At 42.7% G+C, this 24594-nt stretch overlaps 1 protein-coding gene and 1 pseudogene across 1 annotated transcript; one reads left to right on the forward strand and one right to left on the reverse strand.

Moving 5' to 3' along the window:
- Positions 1 to 2164: 2164 nt before the first annotated feature.
- LOC126011623 (small ubiquitin-related modifier 1-like) lies at positions 2165 to 2494 on the reverse strand (annotated as a pseudogene).
- Positions 2495 to 3022: 528 nt separating this feature from the next.
- On the forward strand, positions 3023 to 23601 carry LOC126011624 (arylacetamide deacetylase-like 3). The gene is made up of 5 exons (XM_049775445.1): positions 3023 to 3063; positions 4286 to 4481; positions 12524 to 12740; positions 13890 to 13953; positions 22830 to 23601. Exons 1-5 carry the CDS (start codon positions 3023 to 3025, stop codon positions 23599 to 23601), a joined length of 1290 nt encoding a protein of 429 aa, XP_049631402.1.
- Positions 23602 to 24594: the final 993 nt, after the last annotated feature.

Here is a 24594-nt window from a genome sequence, read left to right on the forward strand (position 1 = left end):
AGGTAAATGTTCTATCCCCTGTATTATTGCTCCAGCTTTAACAATAATTTCTCAAAGGATTCTGGTCATATCTGAATCTGTTAAATTCTCATATCATTCACTGCTACTGTAACAGAAGAAACGGGTAACCCTTGAGATATCAGAGGGATGGACACTTTTATTTATGCATACATAAAAAAAGTCAGAATAAAGCCCCAAACTCAGTTCACAAAGAGCTTTTATTTAATTTGTTTCTAAACATTAAGTGACATTGCATCTAAATTGATGTGCTCTTTTTTGGGGGGGGTCACACTCGGTGGTGCTCAGGGGTTATTCCTGGCTCTGTGCTCAGAAATCGCTTCTGGCAGGCAAGGGGGACCATATGGGATGCTGGGATATGAACCACCATCCATCATCCTTGGTTGGCTGAGTGCAATGCAAATGTCCTACCGCTCTGCTATCTCTCCGGCCCTAAATTGATGTATTCTTATAGGGGTGACAGTATTAAACAAAAATGAAGTTATCAAATGGCTGTGTGGTCCAGGAACTCAAAGCACTATTACTGTCAATACTGTGACTTTTGTGGGGAGTGTTTTCGACTGCCAGGTCTGCCAGGTCTTCTGGAAATATAAGAAGACATTGATGGTGTGTGTGTGTGTGTGTGTGTGTGTGTGTGTGTGTGTGTGTGTGTGTAAGGTGTCTGCCACACTCACTCCAAAAAAATCCTGTTGATATTAGCCCAAGTACTGGCATACCTGGAGTTTGTTTTGATTGTTATCTCTGCTGAGAATTGTAAAGGAGTGGTGAGGCAAGGACATAGGCAATATGATGATTATGGATGATGGATGCAGCAGGCATGGCTTTGGCAGGGTGACGAGTTGTCTCAACCTCTCTTCCTGAGATTGCCAGCTTTCAGCTACATGAATGGTATACCTATATTTTCTCGTGGCTTGGTTTATATTTCTTTCAAGAACTTAGTGAGTCTGGACCAGGCCCAGAGCAGCTATAGTGACTGCATTTTTAAAGAGTTCTTTTTCTTTTTTAATAAGGCCACATTGAAATATAGAGTTAAAAAGTTGTTGATAGTTGATAGGGCTGGAGCAGAAAGGCATCTGCCTTGCCAGTGCTAGCCTAGGATGAACCGTGATTGATTCCCCTGGCATCCCATATGGTCCCCCACGCCAGGAGCGATTTCTGAGCTCATAGCCAGGAGTAACCCCTGAGCATCACCAGATGTGGCCCAAAAAACCAAAAAAAAAAAAGTTGAGGTTCAGTGTGTTATGGCCTCCATTAGAACACACATACAGTCACCCTCACTTAGTTTATGTAAATTTTTAATCTTGTTTGACTCTTTCTCACTCTTTCACTCTCCATTCTCCTATATTTTCTTTTTTTTTTTTTTTACAATTTTTACAAATATTTGTTTATTTTAATGAAGCTAGTACAGAAAATGTCCATTTAAATTCCATCTCCCAGGCCAGAAAATACAAACAAAATAAAAAAAGAGCAGTGTTCAGTTGTATATACTGCTGTATGAATAGCTTTAACTGCTAATGAAAGAACTTTTCTGGGATCTTCTGACAAGCTTTTTTTTTTCTCATTAATCTTAAAATGCTTTCTCCAGTGAAGCCACCTTTGAAGTTAGTCATGACTCTCATCACAACTGTCATTTTGTTTTCAATCTGATCTTCATCTTCATCTTTTTTTTTTTTTTTTTGGTCCATACCCTCAGATTTTAAAAGTAGCTTCAAGTTAATAAAAGGTCATTTTCCACAGTTCAGTTCTGAAAAACTTTCATCTCCCACTGAAAGTCATAGTCCAGGAATGAAGCGATCACATGCTAGAACATCAGGGCCAATAGGAAAGTCATTATGGACACAACACTCCCATTGGTCGGTCCTATTTATCACAAGTCTGAAAATGCACAGTCCCTGCAAAAGGTGGACACTTTATGCACATGTCATTTCTAAATGGAGAGCAATGTGAAGGGGCTGAGGTCTGATCACCAAAAGTCAGCACAATGAAAACAAATGATAATGAATAATGGGCACTAGAATTCAAAATATCACATGTTTTAAAGAAACTAGGTGCTTGTTCTCAAATTTTTTGAGCACCACATTACAAAAGAACTATTTTTTAAAAATAAAAAAGGGTTGAGGATAAAGAAAAAAAAATAAAAGAATATCTAAATCCTTGAGTGACCCCTTGTTTGTTCCTGATAAACGTCAATCACATCTTCTTCCTCTATTCCCAGTTCTTTTGGAGTGTATCAACAATTCTCTGACTTTCAAAGAGAAACCTGAGTGAATTCATTGGAACTTTGTCTTTGACAGTAAGATTCTTTGAGTTTCTTGAGATGTGTGGTCATTTTCACTTTAAAGTGAATCTCACCGCTATCCTATCCAATAACTTTGAGTTTTATGTATTCTCCTTCCTTGTTATCTCCCAAGTCCTCAGTTGAAGGGTTTGCCTCCTGATTGACATGGTGCTGCTGCCTCCCCTGGGGTGTCCGCATAGCTGTGGCCTCGGGCAGGCAGAACCTCGCTGGGGCTCCTCAGACCATCTCTGGCCTCTCCTGTATTTCCTAATCAAAATTCCCTTTCTTCAAAAAACTGAAAAATAAAATAAACACACATAGCCTGAATTGGATCCAGTTTTGAGGGACACATACTAGTAGCATTGCTGTTTGTCAGGCTCATGGCAAAGTATGTGACCTCCAGTGCACAAAATTATTGAGAAGGAATGGGGGGGGCAGATAATAAGCACCTCTACTAATGCCCCGATTTGAATATGTGACCCCATTGGTTTTCCCCAAGTTCTCATTTATATAAGCTGTAACCATTCATATAGAATATATTCAACTTGACTGGTGTACAACCAATTAGATAAACAGAAATGGTGAAGGGCCAGGAACACACAACTTATATAAACTCAAGACACCATGTCCAGTTTGCTATATTGGATATAGAGTTTCTTGTTGGATTTCTGTGACTGCTGCTGCTAAAGATTCCATTGAATAGTCAGTGTGTAGAAATGTATCGACATGAACGATGAAATAAAGAGCTGTCACACTGGAGCCAACTAGTCAGTGTCTGATTTTTTGCATGTTATCCACAAAGAAACCTGGAGTTCCAAGTGTGCAATAGGCAGTTCAAACACTGAAACTGAAAGAAACATGTGTGGGCCAGGAATCAAGTATGTGAGCCTGGTTATCACAACACCACCAACAATAATATCCACAACAACAACAAAGCAAAGAGCAGGGGGCAAAACCCACTATGAATCTCAGGCCTAAAAACCACTATAAATCTGTCTGTTCAGTCAGCAAAACAGCCCTTTTCACAAAAACATGAGCAACTTGCCAAAATTGGGTAGAGCCAGGACTCAGGTAGCAGAGGTCTCAGACCTAGTCTGAGCATCTCTGAGCTTTTCCAACCTCAGCACCTGTAACATAGTGAATTTGCTAACTATGGGCTGTGAAGCTGAAGCTAGCAGATGATGGCTGTTAGCAACATCCCTGGCATTTCTTCTTCTTATAAACCAACCCACTTACAGACTTTGCCTCATTCTCTTTGGGGATTAGAATTTCTCCAGACTGAAAACTCTTGCCCTGACATCACTCTTCATTCCACTGTGCTGGTGATTTGAGAGGTCAGATTGTGAAACTGCCAGCAACCTTTGACCTAACCCAGATAGGCGTGTGAGCCCAGTGTCTTTGTCTGCTGCCCCTCATTCATGGACTGAGCCCCCAGCCCCAATTAGGACTCCAGGGATCAAGCCTCCTGTCCTCTGATGTTGTCTTGAGCCAAGGTAAACCCATGAGGCTGAGGCAGCCAAGCTTGGTGGATAGCTGGCTTTCATCTCAAACATGACAGCATTAGAGCTGAGAGTTGCATGAAGGAAGAATTGAGCCTGGCTGAGACTTGGGAATAGCACATGCAAAGGTCCTGTGGCCTTCTGAGCAGGCCCAGGAAGAGCAAGTGTAGAAATTCAGGGCAGAGGGAGGCGGGGCTTGGGTGATGAGAAGAGAGGGCGGTACTGGAGGGGCTTGAGTGCCCCGTAGGCCTTTTGGAGGGGCTGGGCCAGGCTACAAGGAGAATGCAAACTCTGACCCAAAGCTGTTCAGGTTGCAAAGGTCACACTCTCCTCTTCATGGCCCTAGAACCAGTCCTAGAACTAGTCTTCACCTGATTGTGACTCATCTGGGCTGGACCAAGACTTTTGAAAGATGGGGAGATATAAGTGGAGGTTGGCTATCCCCACCTGTAATCCTCAATGGCCCATTCCTGCCTCAGCCTCCTCCCAGCCTCACCAGTGGTGGAGACAGCATGCTGGGCCTCCTTCTGCCCTGGGCCGGCCTCTCAGTGGCCTGTTTATTCTTTGCAGGTATTCCACTGTGGGTGTTCTTCAGTCATTTCTTCCTGATCGAAATCCCCGCAGGGATCAGCCATCCCAACAGGCTTCGGGTTTACCATTGTCTCTTTGAACTGCTATTTACATGGGTGAGTGACAGGCTGCTGGGCAAAGCAGGCATGATTCTGACAAGAGATGTTTTTCTGGAAACTGGGTTTAATGGATGAATAGGCAGGGTAGGGAAGCCAGAGGAGAGAGGGAGGGAGGGAGGGAGAGAGAAAGGGAGGGAGGGAGGGAGAAAAAGGGAGGGAGGGAGGGAGACAGAGAGAGACAGAGAGAGAGACAGAGAGAGACAGAGAGCAGGATTTTGGGATTTGGGTCTAGGGTAAGAATTCAGTCAGATAGAAGACCAGGGAAAAGGGATACGCAGGAAGGGCAACAGGACAGTTCAGCCAACAGTTTTTCCAGCGAAGCCACCTGGGAAATGCATGCAGCCAGAGTCTGGGAGAAACAGCAGCAGCAGCAGCAGTCAGGCCAGCAGCACCAGCAAAGCACCAACCAGCATTCCTTCCCCACTCACCCCTTGCAACTGCCACAGAATGACAGTTAACATCTTTATGGATGTTGCAATTAATCTAGGATCTCTCCCTTTCACCATAAATCGAAAAAGTTTTGAGGGCAGGAATTATATCCATGTATTGCTTCACACTGGGATCAAGTTTCAGGTAGGTCAGATCCAAAGGGTAGCAGCCAATAGCGTCATCAATCTGCGCAGAACAGCCTGGAATTTGTTGGTTCTCCTTAGCCAAAGGGCTTCAGCTGAAAACGTCATCAGACTGCGCAGGCAGTCTGATATAGGTTGGTTTCTTTGTAGGTTCAGGATCCCAGTCTAAGGAGCTGATTGAGGCTCATCAAGATAGGATGGAAGTTAGCAGCATGTTCCTTTACGGTAGGGTTGGCACTCCATTGTCAAGGAGACAGAAAAGAAAAAGAAACCTTATTTAGTATAAGTAACGATCACACTTACCAGAATTAAATTCATATTTTTGCAAATTGAATGCAATGTAAAAATAGCCTGAAATAAAGAAAATTTGAGACACCAAGAAAGAAACTATTTACAACAAAGTGCAGAGAATTACTGAAAATTTTACAAAAAATAATCTAAACCTATAATTAACTTGAAGTGTAAGCTTTATTGATTAGGGTGAAGTAATCTAGGTACTTCATGTTGACATGGGGTGATACGGGGTTGTCAGAGTTTCACTTCTTGATATCAATCTAACATAGGAAGGGGACAATAACACATTGGGATCTTATTTGTTAAAAAAAATGACTACATTTTAATTACTGTACGAAAAGTTTAATTACAGCGGAGCTTGGAAGCAAGGTGATTTTTTCCAAGGGTCTCTTAAAATGATGAAAAACTTAAATAGTCTTTCTGGGTTTCAAGAGGTGGCCAGTTCTAATAAGACATAGTAGAACCCATAGTTTCTCTTTTGGGGCTATTGTCTGTAGAAATATATGCATAGCTTTTCCCTCTGATGATCAAGTTTCATGCTACACAATCATTGTCAATTTTCACCCAAATAGGTGAATTGTCTTTTGAGCTTGTAGGCCTTCCTGAAAGTGTTTTCTGCAGCTGTATAGGATTCTCCTTGTGGCAGACTTATAACATTTAGAGAAAACAACGATACAGATAGAAAATCTAGTGGAGGCATTCCTTGTTTGTTTGTTCCCCCCCCCCCCCCAATAAATGGGTTTAAGAGTCCTATGTGCAAGTTAAACAGTAGTTTGTCCTGGAAGATTATAAGGTATACCTGCAAGGTGTTTAATTTGCCACTCATTACAAAAAGATCGAAAAGTCTATGGTGTATGTTGGTTCATTTTCATCTTCATTGTATTAGGAATACCCATAACAGAAAAGCATTGTAATAAAAAGGAACAGATGGGATTAGCTCTTTCTGACGTTCCCCCTCATCCCACTGATTTTGACTTGTCCCCTTCTCCTAAGTCTTCATGGGCACAAGAAAGAGCTTCTGGGTCAATGACCAGCCACAAAGGTTGATGGGTATTTGCTCAAACCTGTATCCTCATCCTTGGGGACTCCTGTGCACTCCATCTTTTTCTGGGGTTACTCTAAGGGGACTAGTACGTTCCTAAATGCTAAGAATGAGTCCTGGGGCTTTCTCACAGACTCCCCACTCCGGGAGACCAAGGAGAGGAAGAGCCTTGGGAATCTCTGACCTCATTGCTACCTCCCTGCCCAGGAATGACATCAAATAAACACAAAACAGTTTGGGAAGGAGGAGAGAGGAGAAAAGTGACAGTAGATGGATTTGACAGTGCTGGTCTTTGGCTTTGGAGCTCTGGGAGACTCAATGTCTGGTAGAGAATGGTGGAGACGAGGTGAGGTGTCCACAGATGGCAGAGGGAAAGTGGGCACCCACTTTTAGCTTCCTATTCTTGGAGAGCGGGGTGCCCTGTGCTTGAAGGGAGGAATCTCATTGGTGGGGAATCCTGAGATCATATCTCCCTCCTCCAGGTTCTGCTCATGCAAGATAAAGCTTCTTTTCTGCAGCTGTTCTGACCTTAACACTCTTTTCATAGGCTGGTTCCCAACAGAGTGACTCAGTTTCCTCATCTGAAGAAGAGGGGGGATGGTGGAAATTACAGCCTTAAGTCAGTGGCATTTTGTGGGAAAACATGAGCTAAACCTTTTGATCATTTTTTGGTTGTGTGTGTGTGTGGGGAGGACAGGTGACTTAGACATGCTACTCTTTTGTTGGCTCTCTCCTCCCCCCCCCCAGGAACATGAGATCTGTAACTTCTGTGATACTCTAGAAATCAATCAATGGTAAAGCCGAAGGTGGTCCATGGACTCTGTATTCTGGGTTTGGTGTCTCCTAACAGGGAAGAAAATTTGATAACCAACAAGCAACTATGCCCTCCATACTCAGACTACTTGAAGGGGTATCAAGTGCTATGCAGAGAATGAAGCAGACATTAGGGTGCAGAAACCTGAGTATTTTGGTTTGCTGTACCCCAAGAGTGAAAAAAAGTATAAGAAGCCCATGAATTTGGAGGGTGACAAACTCCCCTCAGGTAGGACAGTGCTGAGCTCAATGGTAAAGTCTTTGCCTTGCATATGTGAGGCTCTCGTTTCCATGCCCAGCACTGCGTGTTTCTTCCAGTACTTCTGGCAGGAACTCTTAAATACGGTACCAGGGCTATTCCAAGCACAGCCAGCCATATTCCAAAATCAGAAAAACAGCGACTGGAGTGATAACACAGCTGGTAGGGTGTTTGCCTTGCACCCCACTAACCTGAGTTTAATCCCTGGCATCCCATATGGTTCCCAGAGCCTTCCAGGAGTAATGTCTTTTTTTTTTTTTTTTTTTTTGGGTCACACCCGGTGGTGCTCAGGGGTTAGTCCTGGCTGTCTGCTCAGAAATAGCTCCTGGCAGGCACGGGGGACCATATGGGACACCGGGATTCGAACCAACCACCTTTGGTCCTGGATCGGCTGCTTGCAAGGCAAACTCCGCTGTGCTATCTCTCCGGGCCCAGGAGTAATGTCTGAGTGCAGAGCCAGTAGTAACCCCAGAACAGTTACCAAACATTGCCACATTGCCCAAAACCCAAAACAAACAAATAACCAGCCCCAAAGAACTGAAAAACAACAAACCAAAACAAACCAACCAAACAAAAAATCAGAAAAACAAACCCACTTGATTTCAGTCCTGTTTAATGGTAAAGCACTATATTTCACTATAATGGGGTGACAATGCAATGTGGTGGAAGCAGATCCTGGTGTTGGTGGTGGCTAGGGAAATCGGACTTGACAGATTATTAGCAATGATAGCAGATAGTATCAAAAGCTTGGGCTCAGAACCAAAGAGATATCACAGCAGGTAGGGCTGTAGCCTTGCACATGGCTGTCCCATGTCAGAATCACAGCAGGATTTGAGAACTGCCAGTGTAATTCCCGAGTGCAGAGCTGTTGCAAGTCAGCCCTTGATGGGGTTGACTGATGGAGGGATGGAGGATGAGGCCTTTCTCCTCTAGCTCGGACCACGCGTCTGTTACACTGTTCAGCCCGAGGTTCTGAGATGAATGCGGTGGGAAGAAAGCCAACAGGCTTCCGAAGAAGAGGCCAAAGCCAAAAGGCCCCAGAATAGGCCCCAGGAAATAAAAGCTCTTCGCTTTTCACAGACCCTTGTTTTATACCCCAGAATCAGGTACCACCCAATGGTGGGGGCAGGTACCACCCAATGGTGGGAGCAGAATAAGGTGCCACCCTAGGGTGGGAGCAGAATGCCAGGTCACACCCTAGGGTAGGGCACAATCACTGATCAGGTTAGGGTCAGTAACATAATAATCCCATTGAAATATTTATATACACAATACAGAGTCAGCAGTAACCCCTGAGCATTGTCAAATGTGGCCCAAAACAACAACAATAACAAACTTGGGCTCACCTTTCTTTCATTGGAAGAGTGCCTAGCCCATGCTAGGTTGATCACATGTCAAAAAAGTCAGGTGTATAGAATCTCATGGACTTGAATGACCTCAACCTTAAAAACAAGCAAAATAGTATTCTTCTGTAACCAATGTATTTTATTTAAGGTCCTCAAAATCATGCAGAGACACCAAAAACCTAAGTGGACTGAGATCAAGTAAGGGGTTTGAGAAAGACCACTGGCAAGAGACAGCATGTGCTGAAGAGACAGGAGCGGAATGGTGGGATTTGTTTGCACGGGGCAATTCATGGCACCATAGGGGCTCTTTGGTCATTGGTCTGAGAACAGAGCCAGGAGGAAGCCCTGAGCACTGCTGCTGTGTGGCCTACCAAAGCAATAAGATGTTTTTTTTTTTTTTCTTTTTGAGTCACACCCGATGATGCTCAGGGGCCTATTCCTGGCTATGAGCTCAGAAATCACTCCTGGCTTGGGGGACTATATGGGACTCCGGAGATCGAACCGTGGTCTGTCCAGGTTAATGTGTGCAAGGCAAACCCCCTACCATTGTGACACTGTTCCAGCCCCAAGCAATAAGATTTTTTTTAATAAAGAGAATGCTTTTATGGTAGAGCCTCCTTTACTCAGCTATGACAATTTTTATATGCTAAAGGAGCAAGAAGAGCATAAAAAGGCTCCCCTCAACCCAGTACTGTGAACCAACTTTTCTTTTTCTCTTTCTTCCTTCCTTCCTTCCTTCCTTCCTTCCTTCCTTCCTTCCTTCCTTCCTTCCTTCCTTCCTTCCTTCCTTCCTTCCTTCCTTCCTTCCTTCCTTCCTTCCTTCCTTCCTTCCTTCCTTCCTTCCTTCCTTCCTTGCTTTCTTGCTTGCTTGCTTTCTTTCTTTCTTTCTTTCTTTCTTTCTTTCTTTCTTTCTTTCTTTCTTTCTTTCTTTCTTTCTTTCTTTCTTTCTTTCTTTCTTTCTTTCTTTCTTTCTTTCTTTCTTTCTTTCTTTCTTTCTTCCTTCCTTCCTTCCTTCCTTCCTTCCTTCCTTCCTTCTTTCTTTCTTTCTTTCTTTCTTTCTTTCTTTCTTTCTTTCTTTCTTTCTTTCTTTCTTTCTTTCTTTCTTTCTTTCTTTCTTTCTTTCTTTCTTTCTTTCTTTCTTCTTTCTCTTTCTTTCTTTCTTTCTTTCTTTCTTTCTTTCTTTCTTTCTTTCTTTCTTTCTTTTTCTTTCTTTCTTTCTTTCTTTCTTTCTTTCTTTCTCTCTCTCTCTCTATTTCTTTCTTTCTTTCTTTCTTTCTTTCTTTCTTTCTTTCTTTCTTTCTTTCTTTCTTTCTTTCTTTCTTTCTTTCTTTCTTTCTCTCTCTCTCTCTCTCTCTCTCTCTCTTTCTTTCTTTCTTTCTTTCTTTCTTTCTTTCTTTCTTTCTTTCTTTCTTTCTTTCTTTCTTTCTTTCTTTCTTTCTTTCTTTCTTCTTTCTTTCTTTCCTTATTTTTTTGTTTTTGGGCCATATGCAATGTTACTCACTGGGATTGGGAAATGCAGGTTCCGAAACAATGTTGATACAGGAAATTATCCACACATGTTAGGAAGATAAAACAAGTTCAGGAACTTCCATACAAGCTACCTGCAAGCAGGCAAAGGCTACTGGCAGGCAGACAGGCTAGGAACCAAAATGGGAAGGAAATATCTCTGACCCAAGGTCTTTATTAGGAAGAGTAGGTCTATCCCTATGTGTGGAAAACAGGTAAGGATAGGGGTCAATTCAGAGGTACTTTCCACCTTGGCAGGATAAGCACATGCAAAGAAGAATTATCCTGAATAAAGGAAGAACTGGTTACTCCAACACCATTATTGATTTAATAGAAAATGCATACATATAAACAAGTAAATTGTGTCCCAAAGTTCTTTGTAAAAGGTGAGAATCCCTATCTGAATGATAAAAAGATGGCAGTATTTTACATAGGTATAGTAAAAAATGTTAGATAAATATAAAGGAAAAAAAAAGAGCAGGATGTTCTTAACCAAGGAGCATCTTCTTATAATACCTACTATTTACAGACTCTAAGAAATCTAATTTGTCTAATCCCAAGGTCTTTTTCCCGGTCACTGGAGAAGTTCTACTTAGTGGTTGTTGCAGTCAGGCTTTTGAGATCTTGGGTTTTGCACTGGCCCTAATGTCTATGTTGGCATCACAATGAGTGTGCTGGTTTCATATTACTGTTAGGTAGCATGGAATGAAAATCTACCTTGGGTGCTATTTCCAACACTTCCGTCAGGCCTTCTTGATCAGCCAAAAGAACCCATGTTCATGCTCATGTAGGTTAGGGGTTGGTTGTCTTCCTGATGGGAGGAATCAGGATAACCAGATCTCTGACCTTGCTGATAAGTTATGGTGGAGGGGTGGAGGGTATTTCTAGGGAGCCTCTTGGGACTCAGCATCTGAGGAAGCTGCAGCTGGCTCATTTTCATATTTGATTTACTATTTATATTAGTCTCAGAAATTAGTGATTCTTCTGGCCTAGTGCCAGTGGTGGGTGGTGTGTTACTGGTCTCAAGGCTTTTGGCTCGAGCACATGTCACTACTGGGAAGGTGCTTTTATTTTCCAAAGTTGGAGACATTTCGGAAGGCTTGGTCTGTGCATCCTGTAGTGCACAGTGCATAGAAATTATAATGCCTACTTGGAGCAATGCCAGAATAATTAATATGCAAATTATGACTCTGGTATATGTTATATTAATTGTTGGAAGAAAGAAGATAGCAATATATGTGAAAAAGAATAAGAGTCCCTTGATCTAAAACCAAGGCATTAAACTAAAAAAGAACTAGATTCTTTATTCAACCTGAGATTATCCACCTGAATAACCATGAAATCCACCCAGAAAACATTTCACCCATAGTTGAAGACATCCTTGTTATGGCATCAGGTGTAGTGGAAGCCTTATACCCCAATTCTAGAAGGATTGGGGAGCATAGGTCTGGAAGCAACACCAGCACAGGAAAAATCTACAAGGTTAGGATAACAAAATAGGTTCAGGAACTTCCACCACAAACTATCTGCAAGCAGGCAAAGCCTACTGGCGGGTAGACAGGCTAGCTGTGGGACTGAAACTGGAAGAAATCTCTCTGACCCAAGGTCTTTATTAGGAAGAGTATAACCATCCCCATGGATGGAGAATTCATGGTGGCAAATTCAGAGGTACTTTATATGCTCAGGTTGGACAAGCATATGCAAAGAATTATCCTGATAAAATAAGAACCAGTTACTCCAACAGACCATGTGCAAGGAGAATGCTCTTCCTTCTTTACTATTGCTCCAGCCTTTTTGTTCCCCTTTCTCATAGACATTGTATCCCTTGATCTCTCAGAGATAACATAGCCCTTGAAGAATCATAACCACAACACAGTCATCACCACTTCAAATTGGCAGCCAAATGCTGAAGATGGTCCAGAGGGTCTCCCTGGAAAAGGAGAGAGAGTAGGTCCAGAGAGTAGGAGAGTAGTGTCAATGTGTGGGTGAAGGGTGCTCCCAGAAGAGGGACCCTCTGTGGGGTAGTCTGAAGCTTGGTTTGTAGGGACGGAGGATAAGGCATGTGCGGATAGTATTTGGGAAGGGCTTGTGCTAGTTTCACATAGGTCACTCTGTATGGGGTACACTGGGACTGAGTGCAGCGGCCCTAGTCACTCAGGAGAAGCCCCCTTGGAGACCTTCAATGTTTCCTTTCCTGTCACCATCAGGGCAAGATTTTGGAGAAGATGAATATCTGTTACAGAAGCAAGTTGATCTGTTTTGCACAAGACCTGTTGCCCCTGAAGAAGGATCCAGATGTGGTGGTCACAGACCTGTGCTTTGGGACAATCCCTGTGAAGTTATACCAACCCAGGAGTTCTTCTAGAACCCTCCGGACTGGCATTTTGTTCTACCACGGAGGAGCGGCCTTGATAGGGAGCCTGAGTGAGTGACATCTCTTCCTTGCAGCCCCCCGCCACCATGATAGTACTGTGAGATCCTTATGACCATGAGGGTTTGTCCTCCTGGGGTCTGAGAGACTCCATTAAGACTTGGCAGGGTCTGGACTAAGATAATTCAGGTGGCAAAGTCCACTTAGAATCTTTCCATATCTTTCTGGAAACAAAAAGAAAGGTCTATGCATGCACTCTCTAGGTACATTTTATAGATCCCTTCATATATGCACATATACATACATGCAAGATAGTATGTTCTATATGGACTTCATGCAATGCTGTGTGTATATATGGGATGCATATATGTGGAAGAAGAAGATGCAAATATAGAACATTTATGTTGGTAGATTTATCACATAGACACATGTAGTATAAAATAAAGTGTATGGCATAAATTTTGTTTATATATGTGGAATATATTTATGGAACAGTTGTATGCACCTAATGTTTCTCTGAACATATATGATACATGTTTATCTGAATATGTGCATGGGACATATGTGTACAAATATTTTTCATTTGGGCTCACATCTAGTGGTGCCTGGAACTTGATTAATACAGTGTATGGGGGGGGCCGGGCGGTGGCGCTGGAGGTAAGGTGCCTGCTTTACCTGCGCTAGCCTAGGAGATGGACCGCGGTTCGATCCCCCGGCGTCCCATATGGTCCCCCAAGCCAGGAGCGACTTCTGAGCGCATAGCCAGGAGTAACCCCTGAGCGTTACCGGGTGTGGCCCAAAAACCAAAAAAAAAAAAAAAATACAGTGTATGGGGATTCCTCACAGCAATGCTCAGGAGACCAGACTGACCCAGGTCTCCTACATGCTAAGCAGACATGCCAGATCTTTGAGCTGCCTCTGTGTTTGTTTGCATGGAGTATGTGCCATGCACATATTTGAGTCTTCTATGCCCATGTTTATACGAACATTCATGTGTATAGACGTATTGATGTAGACATACAGCATGTGAATTGTGGAATCCTTGGGGTGTTGCTTCCAGAAAGTCCCTCATCAACAATGCAGAGAAAATAGGGAGGTGCTCAGCAGATCTGAGAACCTAGCTGGTGCTGGCTGTGGTGGCCAGCCAGCAGGGGCAGCACAACAGCCTTTCTCGAGCATGTCCCAAATGGTTTGTTTTCTAGGAACCCACCATGACATCTGCCTTACTTTGTGCAAGGAGAGTGACTCAGTGGTCCTATCTGTTGGGTGAGTAAAGGGGAAGAGGGACAGAGGAAAAGTCAGGCTGTGATGTGGATGATGGATAGGTGGGGAGTAGAAATGGGACACCTGGGAGGGGAAGGGCTAGGGAGAAGTCAGTGTGGAGGGGAGGGGAGAGGGGGACTCTGTCAACCTGCTGCATTCAACAGAAGCAGAAGCAGGCTTGTGCATCCCTCAGTAAAGTCAGTCTGGAAGGGTGTAGTCTTGGTCCAACAGAGCAAGTGCAGAGTTTCACAGCCAAGCCTTTGGGGGATACACAGAAAACACCTCCACATTTTGTTCTAGCACCCCTCTCTCTGCAGAGTCTGTGGTACTCAGGCTGTGCAGGGCTGCCCTGCCTCCTAACCATCCAGGAAAAGTCCCTCAGCTGCACACACCCAGAACCTGTAGGGTTTGAGATACATGGGGTGAGGGTTGTGGCGGCCAGAACCCCACACTAGAAAGGCCCAACCCTAGTTATCAGATTGGTACTGCCAGAACAGGTGAAAACCTGGTCTCTGTAGTCCTGCACTTCCTAGGATGTCAGTTCATGGCTCTTAACCATGTGCAGGGGGGAGTGTTTGTTAACTTTGTGGAGTCTATAGGTGGTTTTGGTCATTTAAAAATAATTTTTTTTTGGCTTTTGGGCCACTCAGTGGTACTCAGGGCTTATTTCTGGCTCTGTGCTCAGGATTCACTCGTGGTGATGCTTAGGGGACTATATAGGATGACAGGGATTGACCCCAGAAAAGCTGCATGCAAGGAAAATGCCCTACCTGCTGTCTTATCAGTCTGGCCCCTTTACTCTTCTTTTTTTTTTAATTAATATTTTTTATTTAAACACCTTGGTTACAAACATGATTGTGGTTGGGTTTCAGTCACATAAGATGACACCCCCCCCCCATCACCAATGACCCAAATATCTCTCCTCCCCTCCCCGCCCCCACCTATACTCTAGACAGGCTTTCTATTTCCCTCATATATTCTCATTGTTAGGATAGTTTCTCTAACTAAACTCATCACTCTTTGTGGTGAGCTTCATGAGGTCAGCTGTAATGTCCAGCCCTCTCCTCTTTTGTCTCTGAAAATTGTTGAGAAATGTCTTTTCTTTTTCTTTTTTTTCCTTTTTTAATTTTTTTGTTTTTCTTCTTTTATTATTTTTCTCTTTATTTAAACATCTTGATTACATAAATGATTGTGACCAGGTTTCAGTCATGTAAAGAACACCCCCTTCACCAGTGCAACATTCCTACCACTAATGTCCCAAATCTCCCTCCATTTCACCCCATCCCCACCTGTACTTCAGACAGGCTTTCCAGTTCCCTCATTCATTCACATGATTATGGTAGTTCTCTGTGTAGTTATTTCTATAGCTGTACTCACCACTCTTTGTGCTTAGCTTCACGAAGTGAGCTGGAAGTTCCAGCCCTCCTCTCATTGTCTCTGAGGATTGTTGCAAAAATAACTTTTATTTTTCTTAAACCCCATAGATGAGTGAGACTATTCTGCATCTCTCTCTCTCCCTCTGACTTATTTCACTCAGCATGATAGATTTCATGACTTCATCTCTCCTGACAGCTACATAATATTCCATTGTGTATATGTACCACTGTTTCTTTAGCCATTCGTCTGTTGAAGGGCATCTTGGTTGTTTCCAGAGCCTGGCTATTGTGAATAGTGCTGCAATAAATATAGGTGTGAAGAAGGGGTTTTTGTATTGTATTCTTGTGTTCTTAGGGTATATCCCTAGGAGTGGAATAGCTGGGTCGAATGGGAGCTCAATTTCCAGATTTTGGAGGAATCTCCATATCGCTTTCCATAGAGGTTGGACTAGACAGCATTCCCACCAGCGGTGGATAAGAATTCCTTTCTCTCCACATCCCCACCAGCACTGATTGTTCTCATTCTTTGTGATGTGCACCAATCTCTGTGGTGTGAGGTGGAATCTCATCATTGTATTGATTTGCATCTCCCTGATGATTAGTGACGAGGAGCACTTTTCATATGCCTTTTGGCCATTTGTATTTCTTTTTTTTTATCAAAGTGTCTGTTCACTTCTTCTCATTTTTTGATGGGATTAGATGTTTTTTCTTGTAAAGTTTTGTCAGTGCCCTGTATATTTTGGATATTAGCCCCTTATCTGATGCGTGTTGGGTGAATAGTTTCTTCCACTTGGTGGGTGACTCTTGTATCCTGGGCACTATTTCTTTTGAGGTGCAGAAGCTTCTCAGTTTAATGTATTCCCATCTGTCTTTCATTTTTCTTAAAACCCATAGATGAGTGAGACCATTCTCTGTCTTTCTCTTTCTCTCTGACTTATTTCAATCAGCATAATAGATTCCTTGTACATCCTTGTATAGGAAAATTTCATAACTTCATCTCTCCTGATGGCTGCATAATTTCCATTGTGTATATGTACCACAGTTTCTTTAGCCATTTATCTGTTGAAGGGCATCTTGGTTGTTTCCAGAGTCTTGCTATGGTAAATAGTGCTGCAATAAATATAGGTTAAGGAGGGGGTTTTTGTATTGTATTTTTGTATTCCTAGGGTATATTCCTAGGAGTGGTATAGCTGGATCATATGGGAGCTCAATTTCCAGTTTTTGGAGGAATCTCCATATCGCTCACCAGAAAGGTTGAACTAAGCAGCATTCCCACCAGCACTGGATAATAGTTCCTGTCTCACCGCATCCCCGCCAGCACTGCTTGTTCTCATTCTTTGTGATGCGTGCCAATCTCTGTGGTGTGAAGTGGTACCTCGTAGTTGTTTTGATGTGCATCTCCCTGATGATTAGTGATGTGGAGCATAGTGTTGTGGAGCATTTTTTCATGTGCCTTTTGGCCATTTGTATTTCTTCTTTATCAAAGTGTCTGTCCATTTCTTCTCCCCATTTTTGATATGATTAGATGCTTTTTTTTTCTTCTAGAGTTCTGTTAGTGCCCTATATATTTTGTATATTAGCCCCTTATCTAATGGGTATTGGGTGAATAGTTTCTTCCACTCAGTGGGTGGCTCTTGTATCCTGAGCACTATTTCCTTTGAGGTGCAGAAGCTTCTCAGCTTAATATATTCCCATATATTAATCTCTGCTTTCACTTGCTTGGAGAGTGCAGTTTCCTCCTTGAAGATGCCTGTAGTCTCAATGTCCTGGAGTATTATGCCTACGTGTTGTTCTATATATCTTATGGTTTCGGGTCTGATATCAAGGTCTTTAATCCATTTAGATTTTACCTTCGTACATGATGTTAACTGGGGGTCTAAGTTAGTTTTTTTGCAAGTGGCTAGCCAGTTGTGCCAACACCACTTGTTGAAGAGGCTTTCTTTGCTCCATTTAGGACTTCTTGCTCCTTTATCAAAGATTAGATGATTGTATGTCTGGGGAACATTCTCTGAGTACTCAAGTCTATTCCACTGATCTGAGGGTCTGTCTTTATTCCAATACCATGCTGTTTTGATAACTATTGCTTTTTAATACAGTTTAAAGTTGGAAAGAAATGCCTCCCATATTCTTTTTCCCAATAATTGCTTTGGCTATTTGAGGGTGTTTAATGTCCCAAATGAATTTCAAAAATGCCTGATCCACTTCTTTGAAGAATGTCCTGGGTACCTTTAGAGGGGTCGCATTAAATCTGTACAATGCTTTGGGGAGTATTGCCATTTTAATGATGCTAATCCTGACAATCCATGAGCAGGGTATGTGTTTCCATTTCTGTGTGTCCTCTCTTATTTCTTGGAGCAGTTTTATAGTTTTCTTTGTATAGGTCCTTCACATCTTTAGTCAAGTTGACTCCAAGATATTTGAGTTTGTGTGGCACTAATGTGAATGGGGTTGTTTTCTTAATGTCCATTTCTTCCCTTTTATTATTGGTGTATAGAAAGGCCATTGATTTTTGTGTGTAACTTTCTTTTTTGGTAGCATCTCTGTCTGGTTTAGGTATCAAGGTGATGTTGGCTTTATAAAAGCTATTTAGAAGTGTTCCCGTTTTTTTGATTTCATGGAAGAATCTTGCCAGGATTAGTAGTAGTAGTTCCTCTTGGAAGGTTTGAAAGAATTCATTAGTGAATCCATCTGGGCCTGGAATTTTGTTTTTGGGCAGACATTTGATTACCGTTTTAATTTCATCAATAGTGATGGGGTTGTTTAGATATGCTACATCCTTTTTATTCAACCATGGGAGGTTATAAGAGTCCAAGAATTTATCCATTTCTTCCAGGTTCTCATATTTAGTGGCATAGAGTTTCTCAAAGTAGTTTCTGATTACCCTTTGAATCTTTGCAATATCTCCCCTTTTTCATTTCTAATACGAGTTATTAAGTTTTTTTTCTCTCTTTTTCTTTGTTAGTTTTGCTAAGGGTCTATCAATCTAGTTTATTTTTTTGAAGAACCAACTTATGCTTTCATTGATCTTTCAGATTGTTTTTTGGATTTCCACTTTGTTGATTTCTGTTCTCAGCTTTGTTATTTCCTTCTTTCTCCCTATTTTTGGGTCCTTTTGTTGAGCACTTTCTAATTCTATGTTGCATCATTAAGCTATTCAGGTAGGCCCCTTCTTCCTTCCTGATGTGTGCTTGCAAAGCTATCAATTTTCCTCTCAGTACTGCTTTTTCTGTGTCCCATAAGTTCTGATAGTTTGTGTCTTTATTATCATATGTTTCCAGGAAAGTTTTGATTTCTTCTTTGATTTCATCTCGGACCCACTGGTTATTCAATATGAGGCTGCTTAACTTCCAGGTGTTAAAGTTTTTCTTCTGTGTACCTTTGGAATTCACATATAATTTTAGAACCTTGTGGTCAGTGAAGGTAGCCTGCAAAATTTCTATCCTCTTGATATTATGGAGATATGTTTTATGTGCCAGCATATAGTCTATCCTGGAGAATGGCCTATGTACATTGGAGAAAAATGTGTATCCAAGTTTCTGGGGTGGAGTGTCCTGTATATATCTACTAGGGCTCTTTCTTCCATTTCTCTTCTCAGGTCTAGTATATTCTTGTTGGGTTTCAGTCTGGTTGACCTATTCAGTGTTGACAAAGCCATGTTGAGGTCCCCCACAATTATTGTATTGTTATTGATATTATTTTTCAGATTTGTCAACAATTGTATTAAATATTTTGCTGGACCTTCATTTGGTGCATATATATTTAGGAGAGTGATTTCTTTCTGCTGTACATATCCCTTGATTAATACAAAAATGTCCATCTTTGTCCCTTACAACTTTCCTGAGTATAAAGTTTGCATCATCTGATATTAGTATGGCCACTCCAGCTTTTTTATTGGTGTTGTTTGCTTGGATAATTTTCCTCCAGCCTTTAATTTTGAGTCTATGTTTGTTCTGACTATTCAGGTGCGTTTCTTGTAGATAGCAGAAGGTTGGATTGAGTTTTTTGATCCATTTAGCCACCATCTCTCTCTCTCTCTCTCTCTCTTTTTTCAAACCACACCCGTTTGATGCTCAGGGGTTACTCCTGGCTAAGTGCTCAGGAATTGCCCCTGGCTTGTGGGGACCATATGGGACGCTGGGGATCGAACCGCAGTCCTTCCTTGGCTAGCACTTGCAAGGCAGACACCTTACCTTTCGCACCACCTTGCTGCCCCGACTCTGTGTCTCTTAACTGGTGCATTTAGTCCATTGACATTGAGAGAAAGAACTGTCCTGGGATTTAGGGCCATTTTTATATCAAAGTTTGATGTATCTTTTGGTCAGTCTTGTGTTAAATTAGGTCTTTCAGTTTTTCTCTTAAGACTGTTTTTTTTTTGGGGCCGGGCGGTGGCGCAAGAGGTAAGGTGCCTGCCTTGCCTGCGCTAGCCTAGGATGGACCGCGGTTCGATCCCCCGGTGTCCCATATGGTCCCCCAAGCCAGGAGCGACTTCTGAGCGCATAGCCAGGAGTAACCCCTGAGCGTTACTGGGAGTGGCCCAAAAACCAAAAACCAAAAAAAAAAAAAAAAAAAAAAAAAAGACTGTTTTTTTTTTTTTCCGGCCACACCCGTTTGATGCTCAGGGGTTACTCCTGGCTAAGCACTCAGAAATTGCCCCTGGCTTGGGGGGACCATATGGGATGCCGGGGGATTGAACCTCGGTCCTTCCTTGGCTAGAGCTTGCAAGGGCAGGCACCTTACCTCTAATGCCACCTTGCCGGCCCCTTAAGACTGGTTTTGAGTCTGTGAAGTTTCTGAGCTGTTGTTTGTCTGTGAAACCATGTATTCTTCCTTCAAACCTGCTGGATTCATTATTCTAGGTGAAGCATTTATTTCATTGAGTTTTGTCACTATGTCCCACCACTGCTTTCTGGCCTTTAGTGTTTCTGGTGACAGGTCTGCTGTAAATCTCAAGGATGTTCCCTTGAATGTAATTTCCCTTTTCGATCTTGCTGCTTTCAGAATTCTGTCTTTACCTGTGGGATTCATCATTGTGACTAGGATGTATCTTGGGATATTTTTTCTGGGTTCTCTTTTGGTTGGTACTCTTCAGGCATGCCGGATTTGATCACATATATTCTTTAGCTCTGGAAGTTTCTCTTTAATGATATTCTTGACCATTGATTCTTCTTGGAAATTTTCTTCCTGGCTCTCTGGGACTCCATTGATTCTTAAACTTTTTCTTTTTCTTTCTTTTTTTTTAATATAATTTTATTTTGATCATAGTGGCTTACATATTGTTGACAATAATATTTTAGGTACATATTTACATAAAATCAGGGGGGATTCCCATCTCCAAATTGTCCTCCCTACCCATCCGTTTTTGTCCTACCTCCCATTTCCTCTTCCCTCACCCCCAGGGCGGCTAGAATATGTGGTCCCCTCTGTATCTAACCTACTACTTAGTAGTCTTGCATCAGTTTGGTCTTGATGCCTCCCTTGTTTCCCCCTCTGAGTGGGGGCAGGGCTAGCTAGTTCAAGTTGTGTGGTTTTGTCTGAAAAAGAGAAAATAAATAAACTGAATTCTTAAACTTTTTCTGTTGAGCTTATCATAGACTTCTATTTTTATTTTTTCACATTCTTTGACTAATTTTTCATTGTCTGTTCATTTGCTTTAAGTTTTTTTCCCCAATCTCTCCCATTGTATAGAGTCGTTATTGATCTAATCTTCCACAGCACTAATTCTATTCTCAGCTTCTGTTATCCTGTCCCAGAGCTTATCCATTTTGTTATTTGACCTGTTATTTCAGTTTGGAGTTTTCTGATTTCTGTCTTCATATTTTCTTGGTTCTTATTAGTGTTCTGTTCACTCAATCCATGGTTTCTTTGATTTCTTTGAGCATCTTTCATATTTCTTCTCTAAACTCCTTATCTGAGAGATTGACTAGTTGGTTGGCCATTTTCCGGTCATCAGAGTTGCCATCTTTATTCTCTATTTCTCTATTTCTGATGCTGGCCTGCATTGTTTCCCCATTGTCACACTTGTATTGTGGGTTTTTCTACGTGTTGTGGTGGTATTCATTGGTTAAATGATGTGCACAACCATGCTCCTCTGGTTCCACCCTTTTTGGGTGGGTCGACTCACCTCCAAGGAAGGGGAGCCCACCTTGGATGAAGCCTCACACAGGATCAAATCTTAGGCCTGAGCACGCAGCAGAGAAGACAGTCTGTAGAGAGATGCACTCACAGTTTCTCACAGTCGGGAATCACTGGGCAGGCACAGATTTCCCAGCCTGATGTCACAAACAGGGGACCTGCCTTTCTGCAGAATACTGTGGATAGCTGGTTTTCATGGTCGGACACAGTTCCTTGGCATTTCGGACCGTGGATGAGCCTCTGGGAGAGCTATTTTTCTGGGCCCTTTTCGGCCCACTCCCAAGAAGTTCAGGAGACAGGACAGTGGAAAAACACGCACAGGCAACACTCACAGTTTCTCACCCCCTTTACTCTTCTGGCAGTGCTGAACTGAGGACTCAGAATGCACTAGTAACCTGTGGTAAATTAATTTAGAAATATGAAGTAGTGTGAGATATGGGGCTAGGAGAATTCTAGGTTACAGTAGTCTAGAAGGGGCAACACTATTAAGCCAGGCAGGTATCTTCTGGCTTCCAGAATCATTTTTGGTTTTCTTTTACTTTTTGTTTTTGGGCAAAACTTGACAGCCACCAGGGCTTATTCCTGGCCCTGTTCTTAGGGATTATTTCAGGCAGACTTTAGGGACCATATGGGATGCTGTGGATCTAACCCTGGTCAGCAGTGTGCAAGGAAAGCACTCTACCTGCTTTAATATGGCTCCAGTCCTAGAAAGTCTTGACTTTCTTGAGGTTTTATTCGTCAGCACTATGAAAAGAAGTAACGTTTTCCCTTAGACCTTTGTCCTAGACTCTTTTAGTCAAAGGGAAGGCCCAGTGGATACCAGGCTGGCCTGAGCTAAGACTGGAGCTCAGGGACCAGTTGGACACCAGTTAGACATGACAGGTCTTGCAGACTCGGATGTTTTAGAGGACATTCCATGATAAGTTCTTGTCCATGGGGTTATAAGTTTCCACACATGACCCATGGCCAAAGCAGAATTGATGGGAATCTAAATATAGGCAAATCAAGTTCATCAAAGAACCCTCTTACAGGTGTCAGTTCTAAAATTTCTGAACAAGTTGTGAAATTTGGGGCTGTATCATGAGATCTCACTGTTGGCTCAAGGTGGCTGGCAGTATTCATTGGCCATCATTATTCCCTCATGGAGCACTGGGACACTAAGAAGAGCAGTTAGCATAAACCAAGTCTCTGTGCCAAGCATTCACATTCATTCACCTTATTTCAGCCCTGTCCCCTTTATGCCACCTGTACAGATTCCAAAAGAAAGTTATGAAGGAAATTGAGGCTCACAGAAATTGGGTACAAGTGTTTGGGGGGGGGGCGCTCTGATAGGGTGAAGAGGATAAAGAGTTCTCCTGGTTTCCTTTGTAGATACCGCAAGATGCCCAAGTATAAATTTCCAGTAGCGGCCAATGATAGCATGGCAGCCACCATTCATTTCCTGAAGTCCCTGAGTGCATTCGAAGTGGATCCAGCTCGCGTGGTGGTCTGCGGTGATAGCATGGGAGGGGGAATGGCCGTCTTGATGTGTCAAAAGCTTTTGATGTATCCTCACCTTCCGAAGATTCGTGCCCAGATGGCTATCTACCCTGCTCTCCATGGCCTTGATTTCCAGTCGCCTTCCAATCAGCAGAACAACGTTCCATTTCTGCCTAGGAATTTTGCCATCTATTGTCTTATGACCTACTTGAGTATTGATCCCTCCTGGGAAAGAGACATAATAACAGGTGCTAATCTGCCCCCTGAAATACATGAGAAATACAGAAAGTGGTTGGGCCATGAGAACATTCCTGAGAGATTCAAAAAAAAGGGTTACCGCCCCAAACCAGTGGCACCTCTGAATGAGAATGCCTATCATGAGACCCACCTCCTGCTAGATGGCATCATGTGCCCACTGGTGGTAGAGGATGAAGTGATGTCTCAGATGCCTGAAGCTTTCATCGTGACCTGCGAGTATGATTATCTTCGGGATAACTCTCTGCTATACAAGAAGAGGCTGGAGGACTTGGGTATCCCAGTGACATGGTTGTATGTGGAGGATGGTTTCCATGGAGCGCTAAGCACACTTGACAAGAACTTCATGAATTTTCCCTGCTCTCAGAGAATTATGAATGCCATGGTTGATTTTATTAAGGGATTGTGACCGGGTTTTTTCACTGCAGGTTCATGAGGGATGGGTTCCTCCAGGCTGTGGAATCCATGTAGTCTCTCTGTTGTTGATGTTGGGGAAGCTAAACTTGGTGAGGCTGGGTGTTTAAGTTTTTATGAGACACCTGGTGGTCTAGGTTCTAGATTCACAGAATGAAAGTGCCTGGTGTTGGAAGAAAGTACAGTGGAGAGGGATCTTGCCTTGCACTTATTGGGAAAGCTAGAGTTAACTGGGCACCTTCAAGGGTGAATAAACTTGGAAAAGTATCCACAGTCTCACAGATAGACAGAGAACAGTTAACAGAAATATTGGCTAGGCCATGGGCTATGCCACAAGGGTATCAGGTACAATTCCATGGGCCCTTTCTTATCTGACTCTACTATTCTAGTTGGCAGAGTGGGGGTGGAAAAGCTGATTTTTTTTTACTCCCCCAATGGGTGTCCAGTGCTCCTTTTTTTTGTTGCTCCCCGGGATACATACTCTGAATCTTGATCTAGAAGCATTAAGAAACCAAGTCCCATGGTGGTGGGTAAGAGGGGCAGGTAAAAATAGTCATTCTACCTCTTTGGGGAAGGTCCACACATCTTGGGGTCAAAGTTTTGCTTCCAGCCAGGGTTTCCAAATTATCATAGGGAGTCATAGAAGTTGGGGCTGATTGGGAGGCATAATCTGGAGTCAGAAACCCAATAGTTTGAGTCTGATCAAACTTGATCATGTCAACACTGGAAAATAGAAAGCCAATGGGCAGAAGATGGGTATTAAGTGTTATTTCTCTTATAAAACAGATCTGACTCAAATGTTCTATTTAAGAAAGAGAATGTTTTGGCAGAAGTATCTGTAAAGTTGGAACTCATCAGAGATGTTGGCACTAGGATCTCAAAATACGTCATCAAACATCTCCTGTGACTTATGGCCCTTTGGCTGCTGTACCATCACTCCTCCAGCACATTCTTGTACAGCTCCGAGCTTCCCTTCTGATAGAGCCAC

The sequence above is a fragment of the Suncus etruscus genome, chromosome 6 (genome assembly GCF_024139225.1).
Source record: "Suncus etruscus isolate mSunEtr1 chromosome 6, mSunEtr1.pri.cur, whole genome shotgun sequence".
In the NCBI taxonomy this organism is placed as follows: Eukaryota; Metazoa; Chordata; class Mammalia; order Eulipotyphla; family Soricidae; genus Suncus; species Suncus etruscus.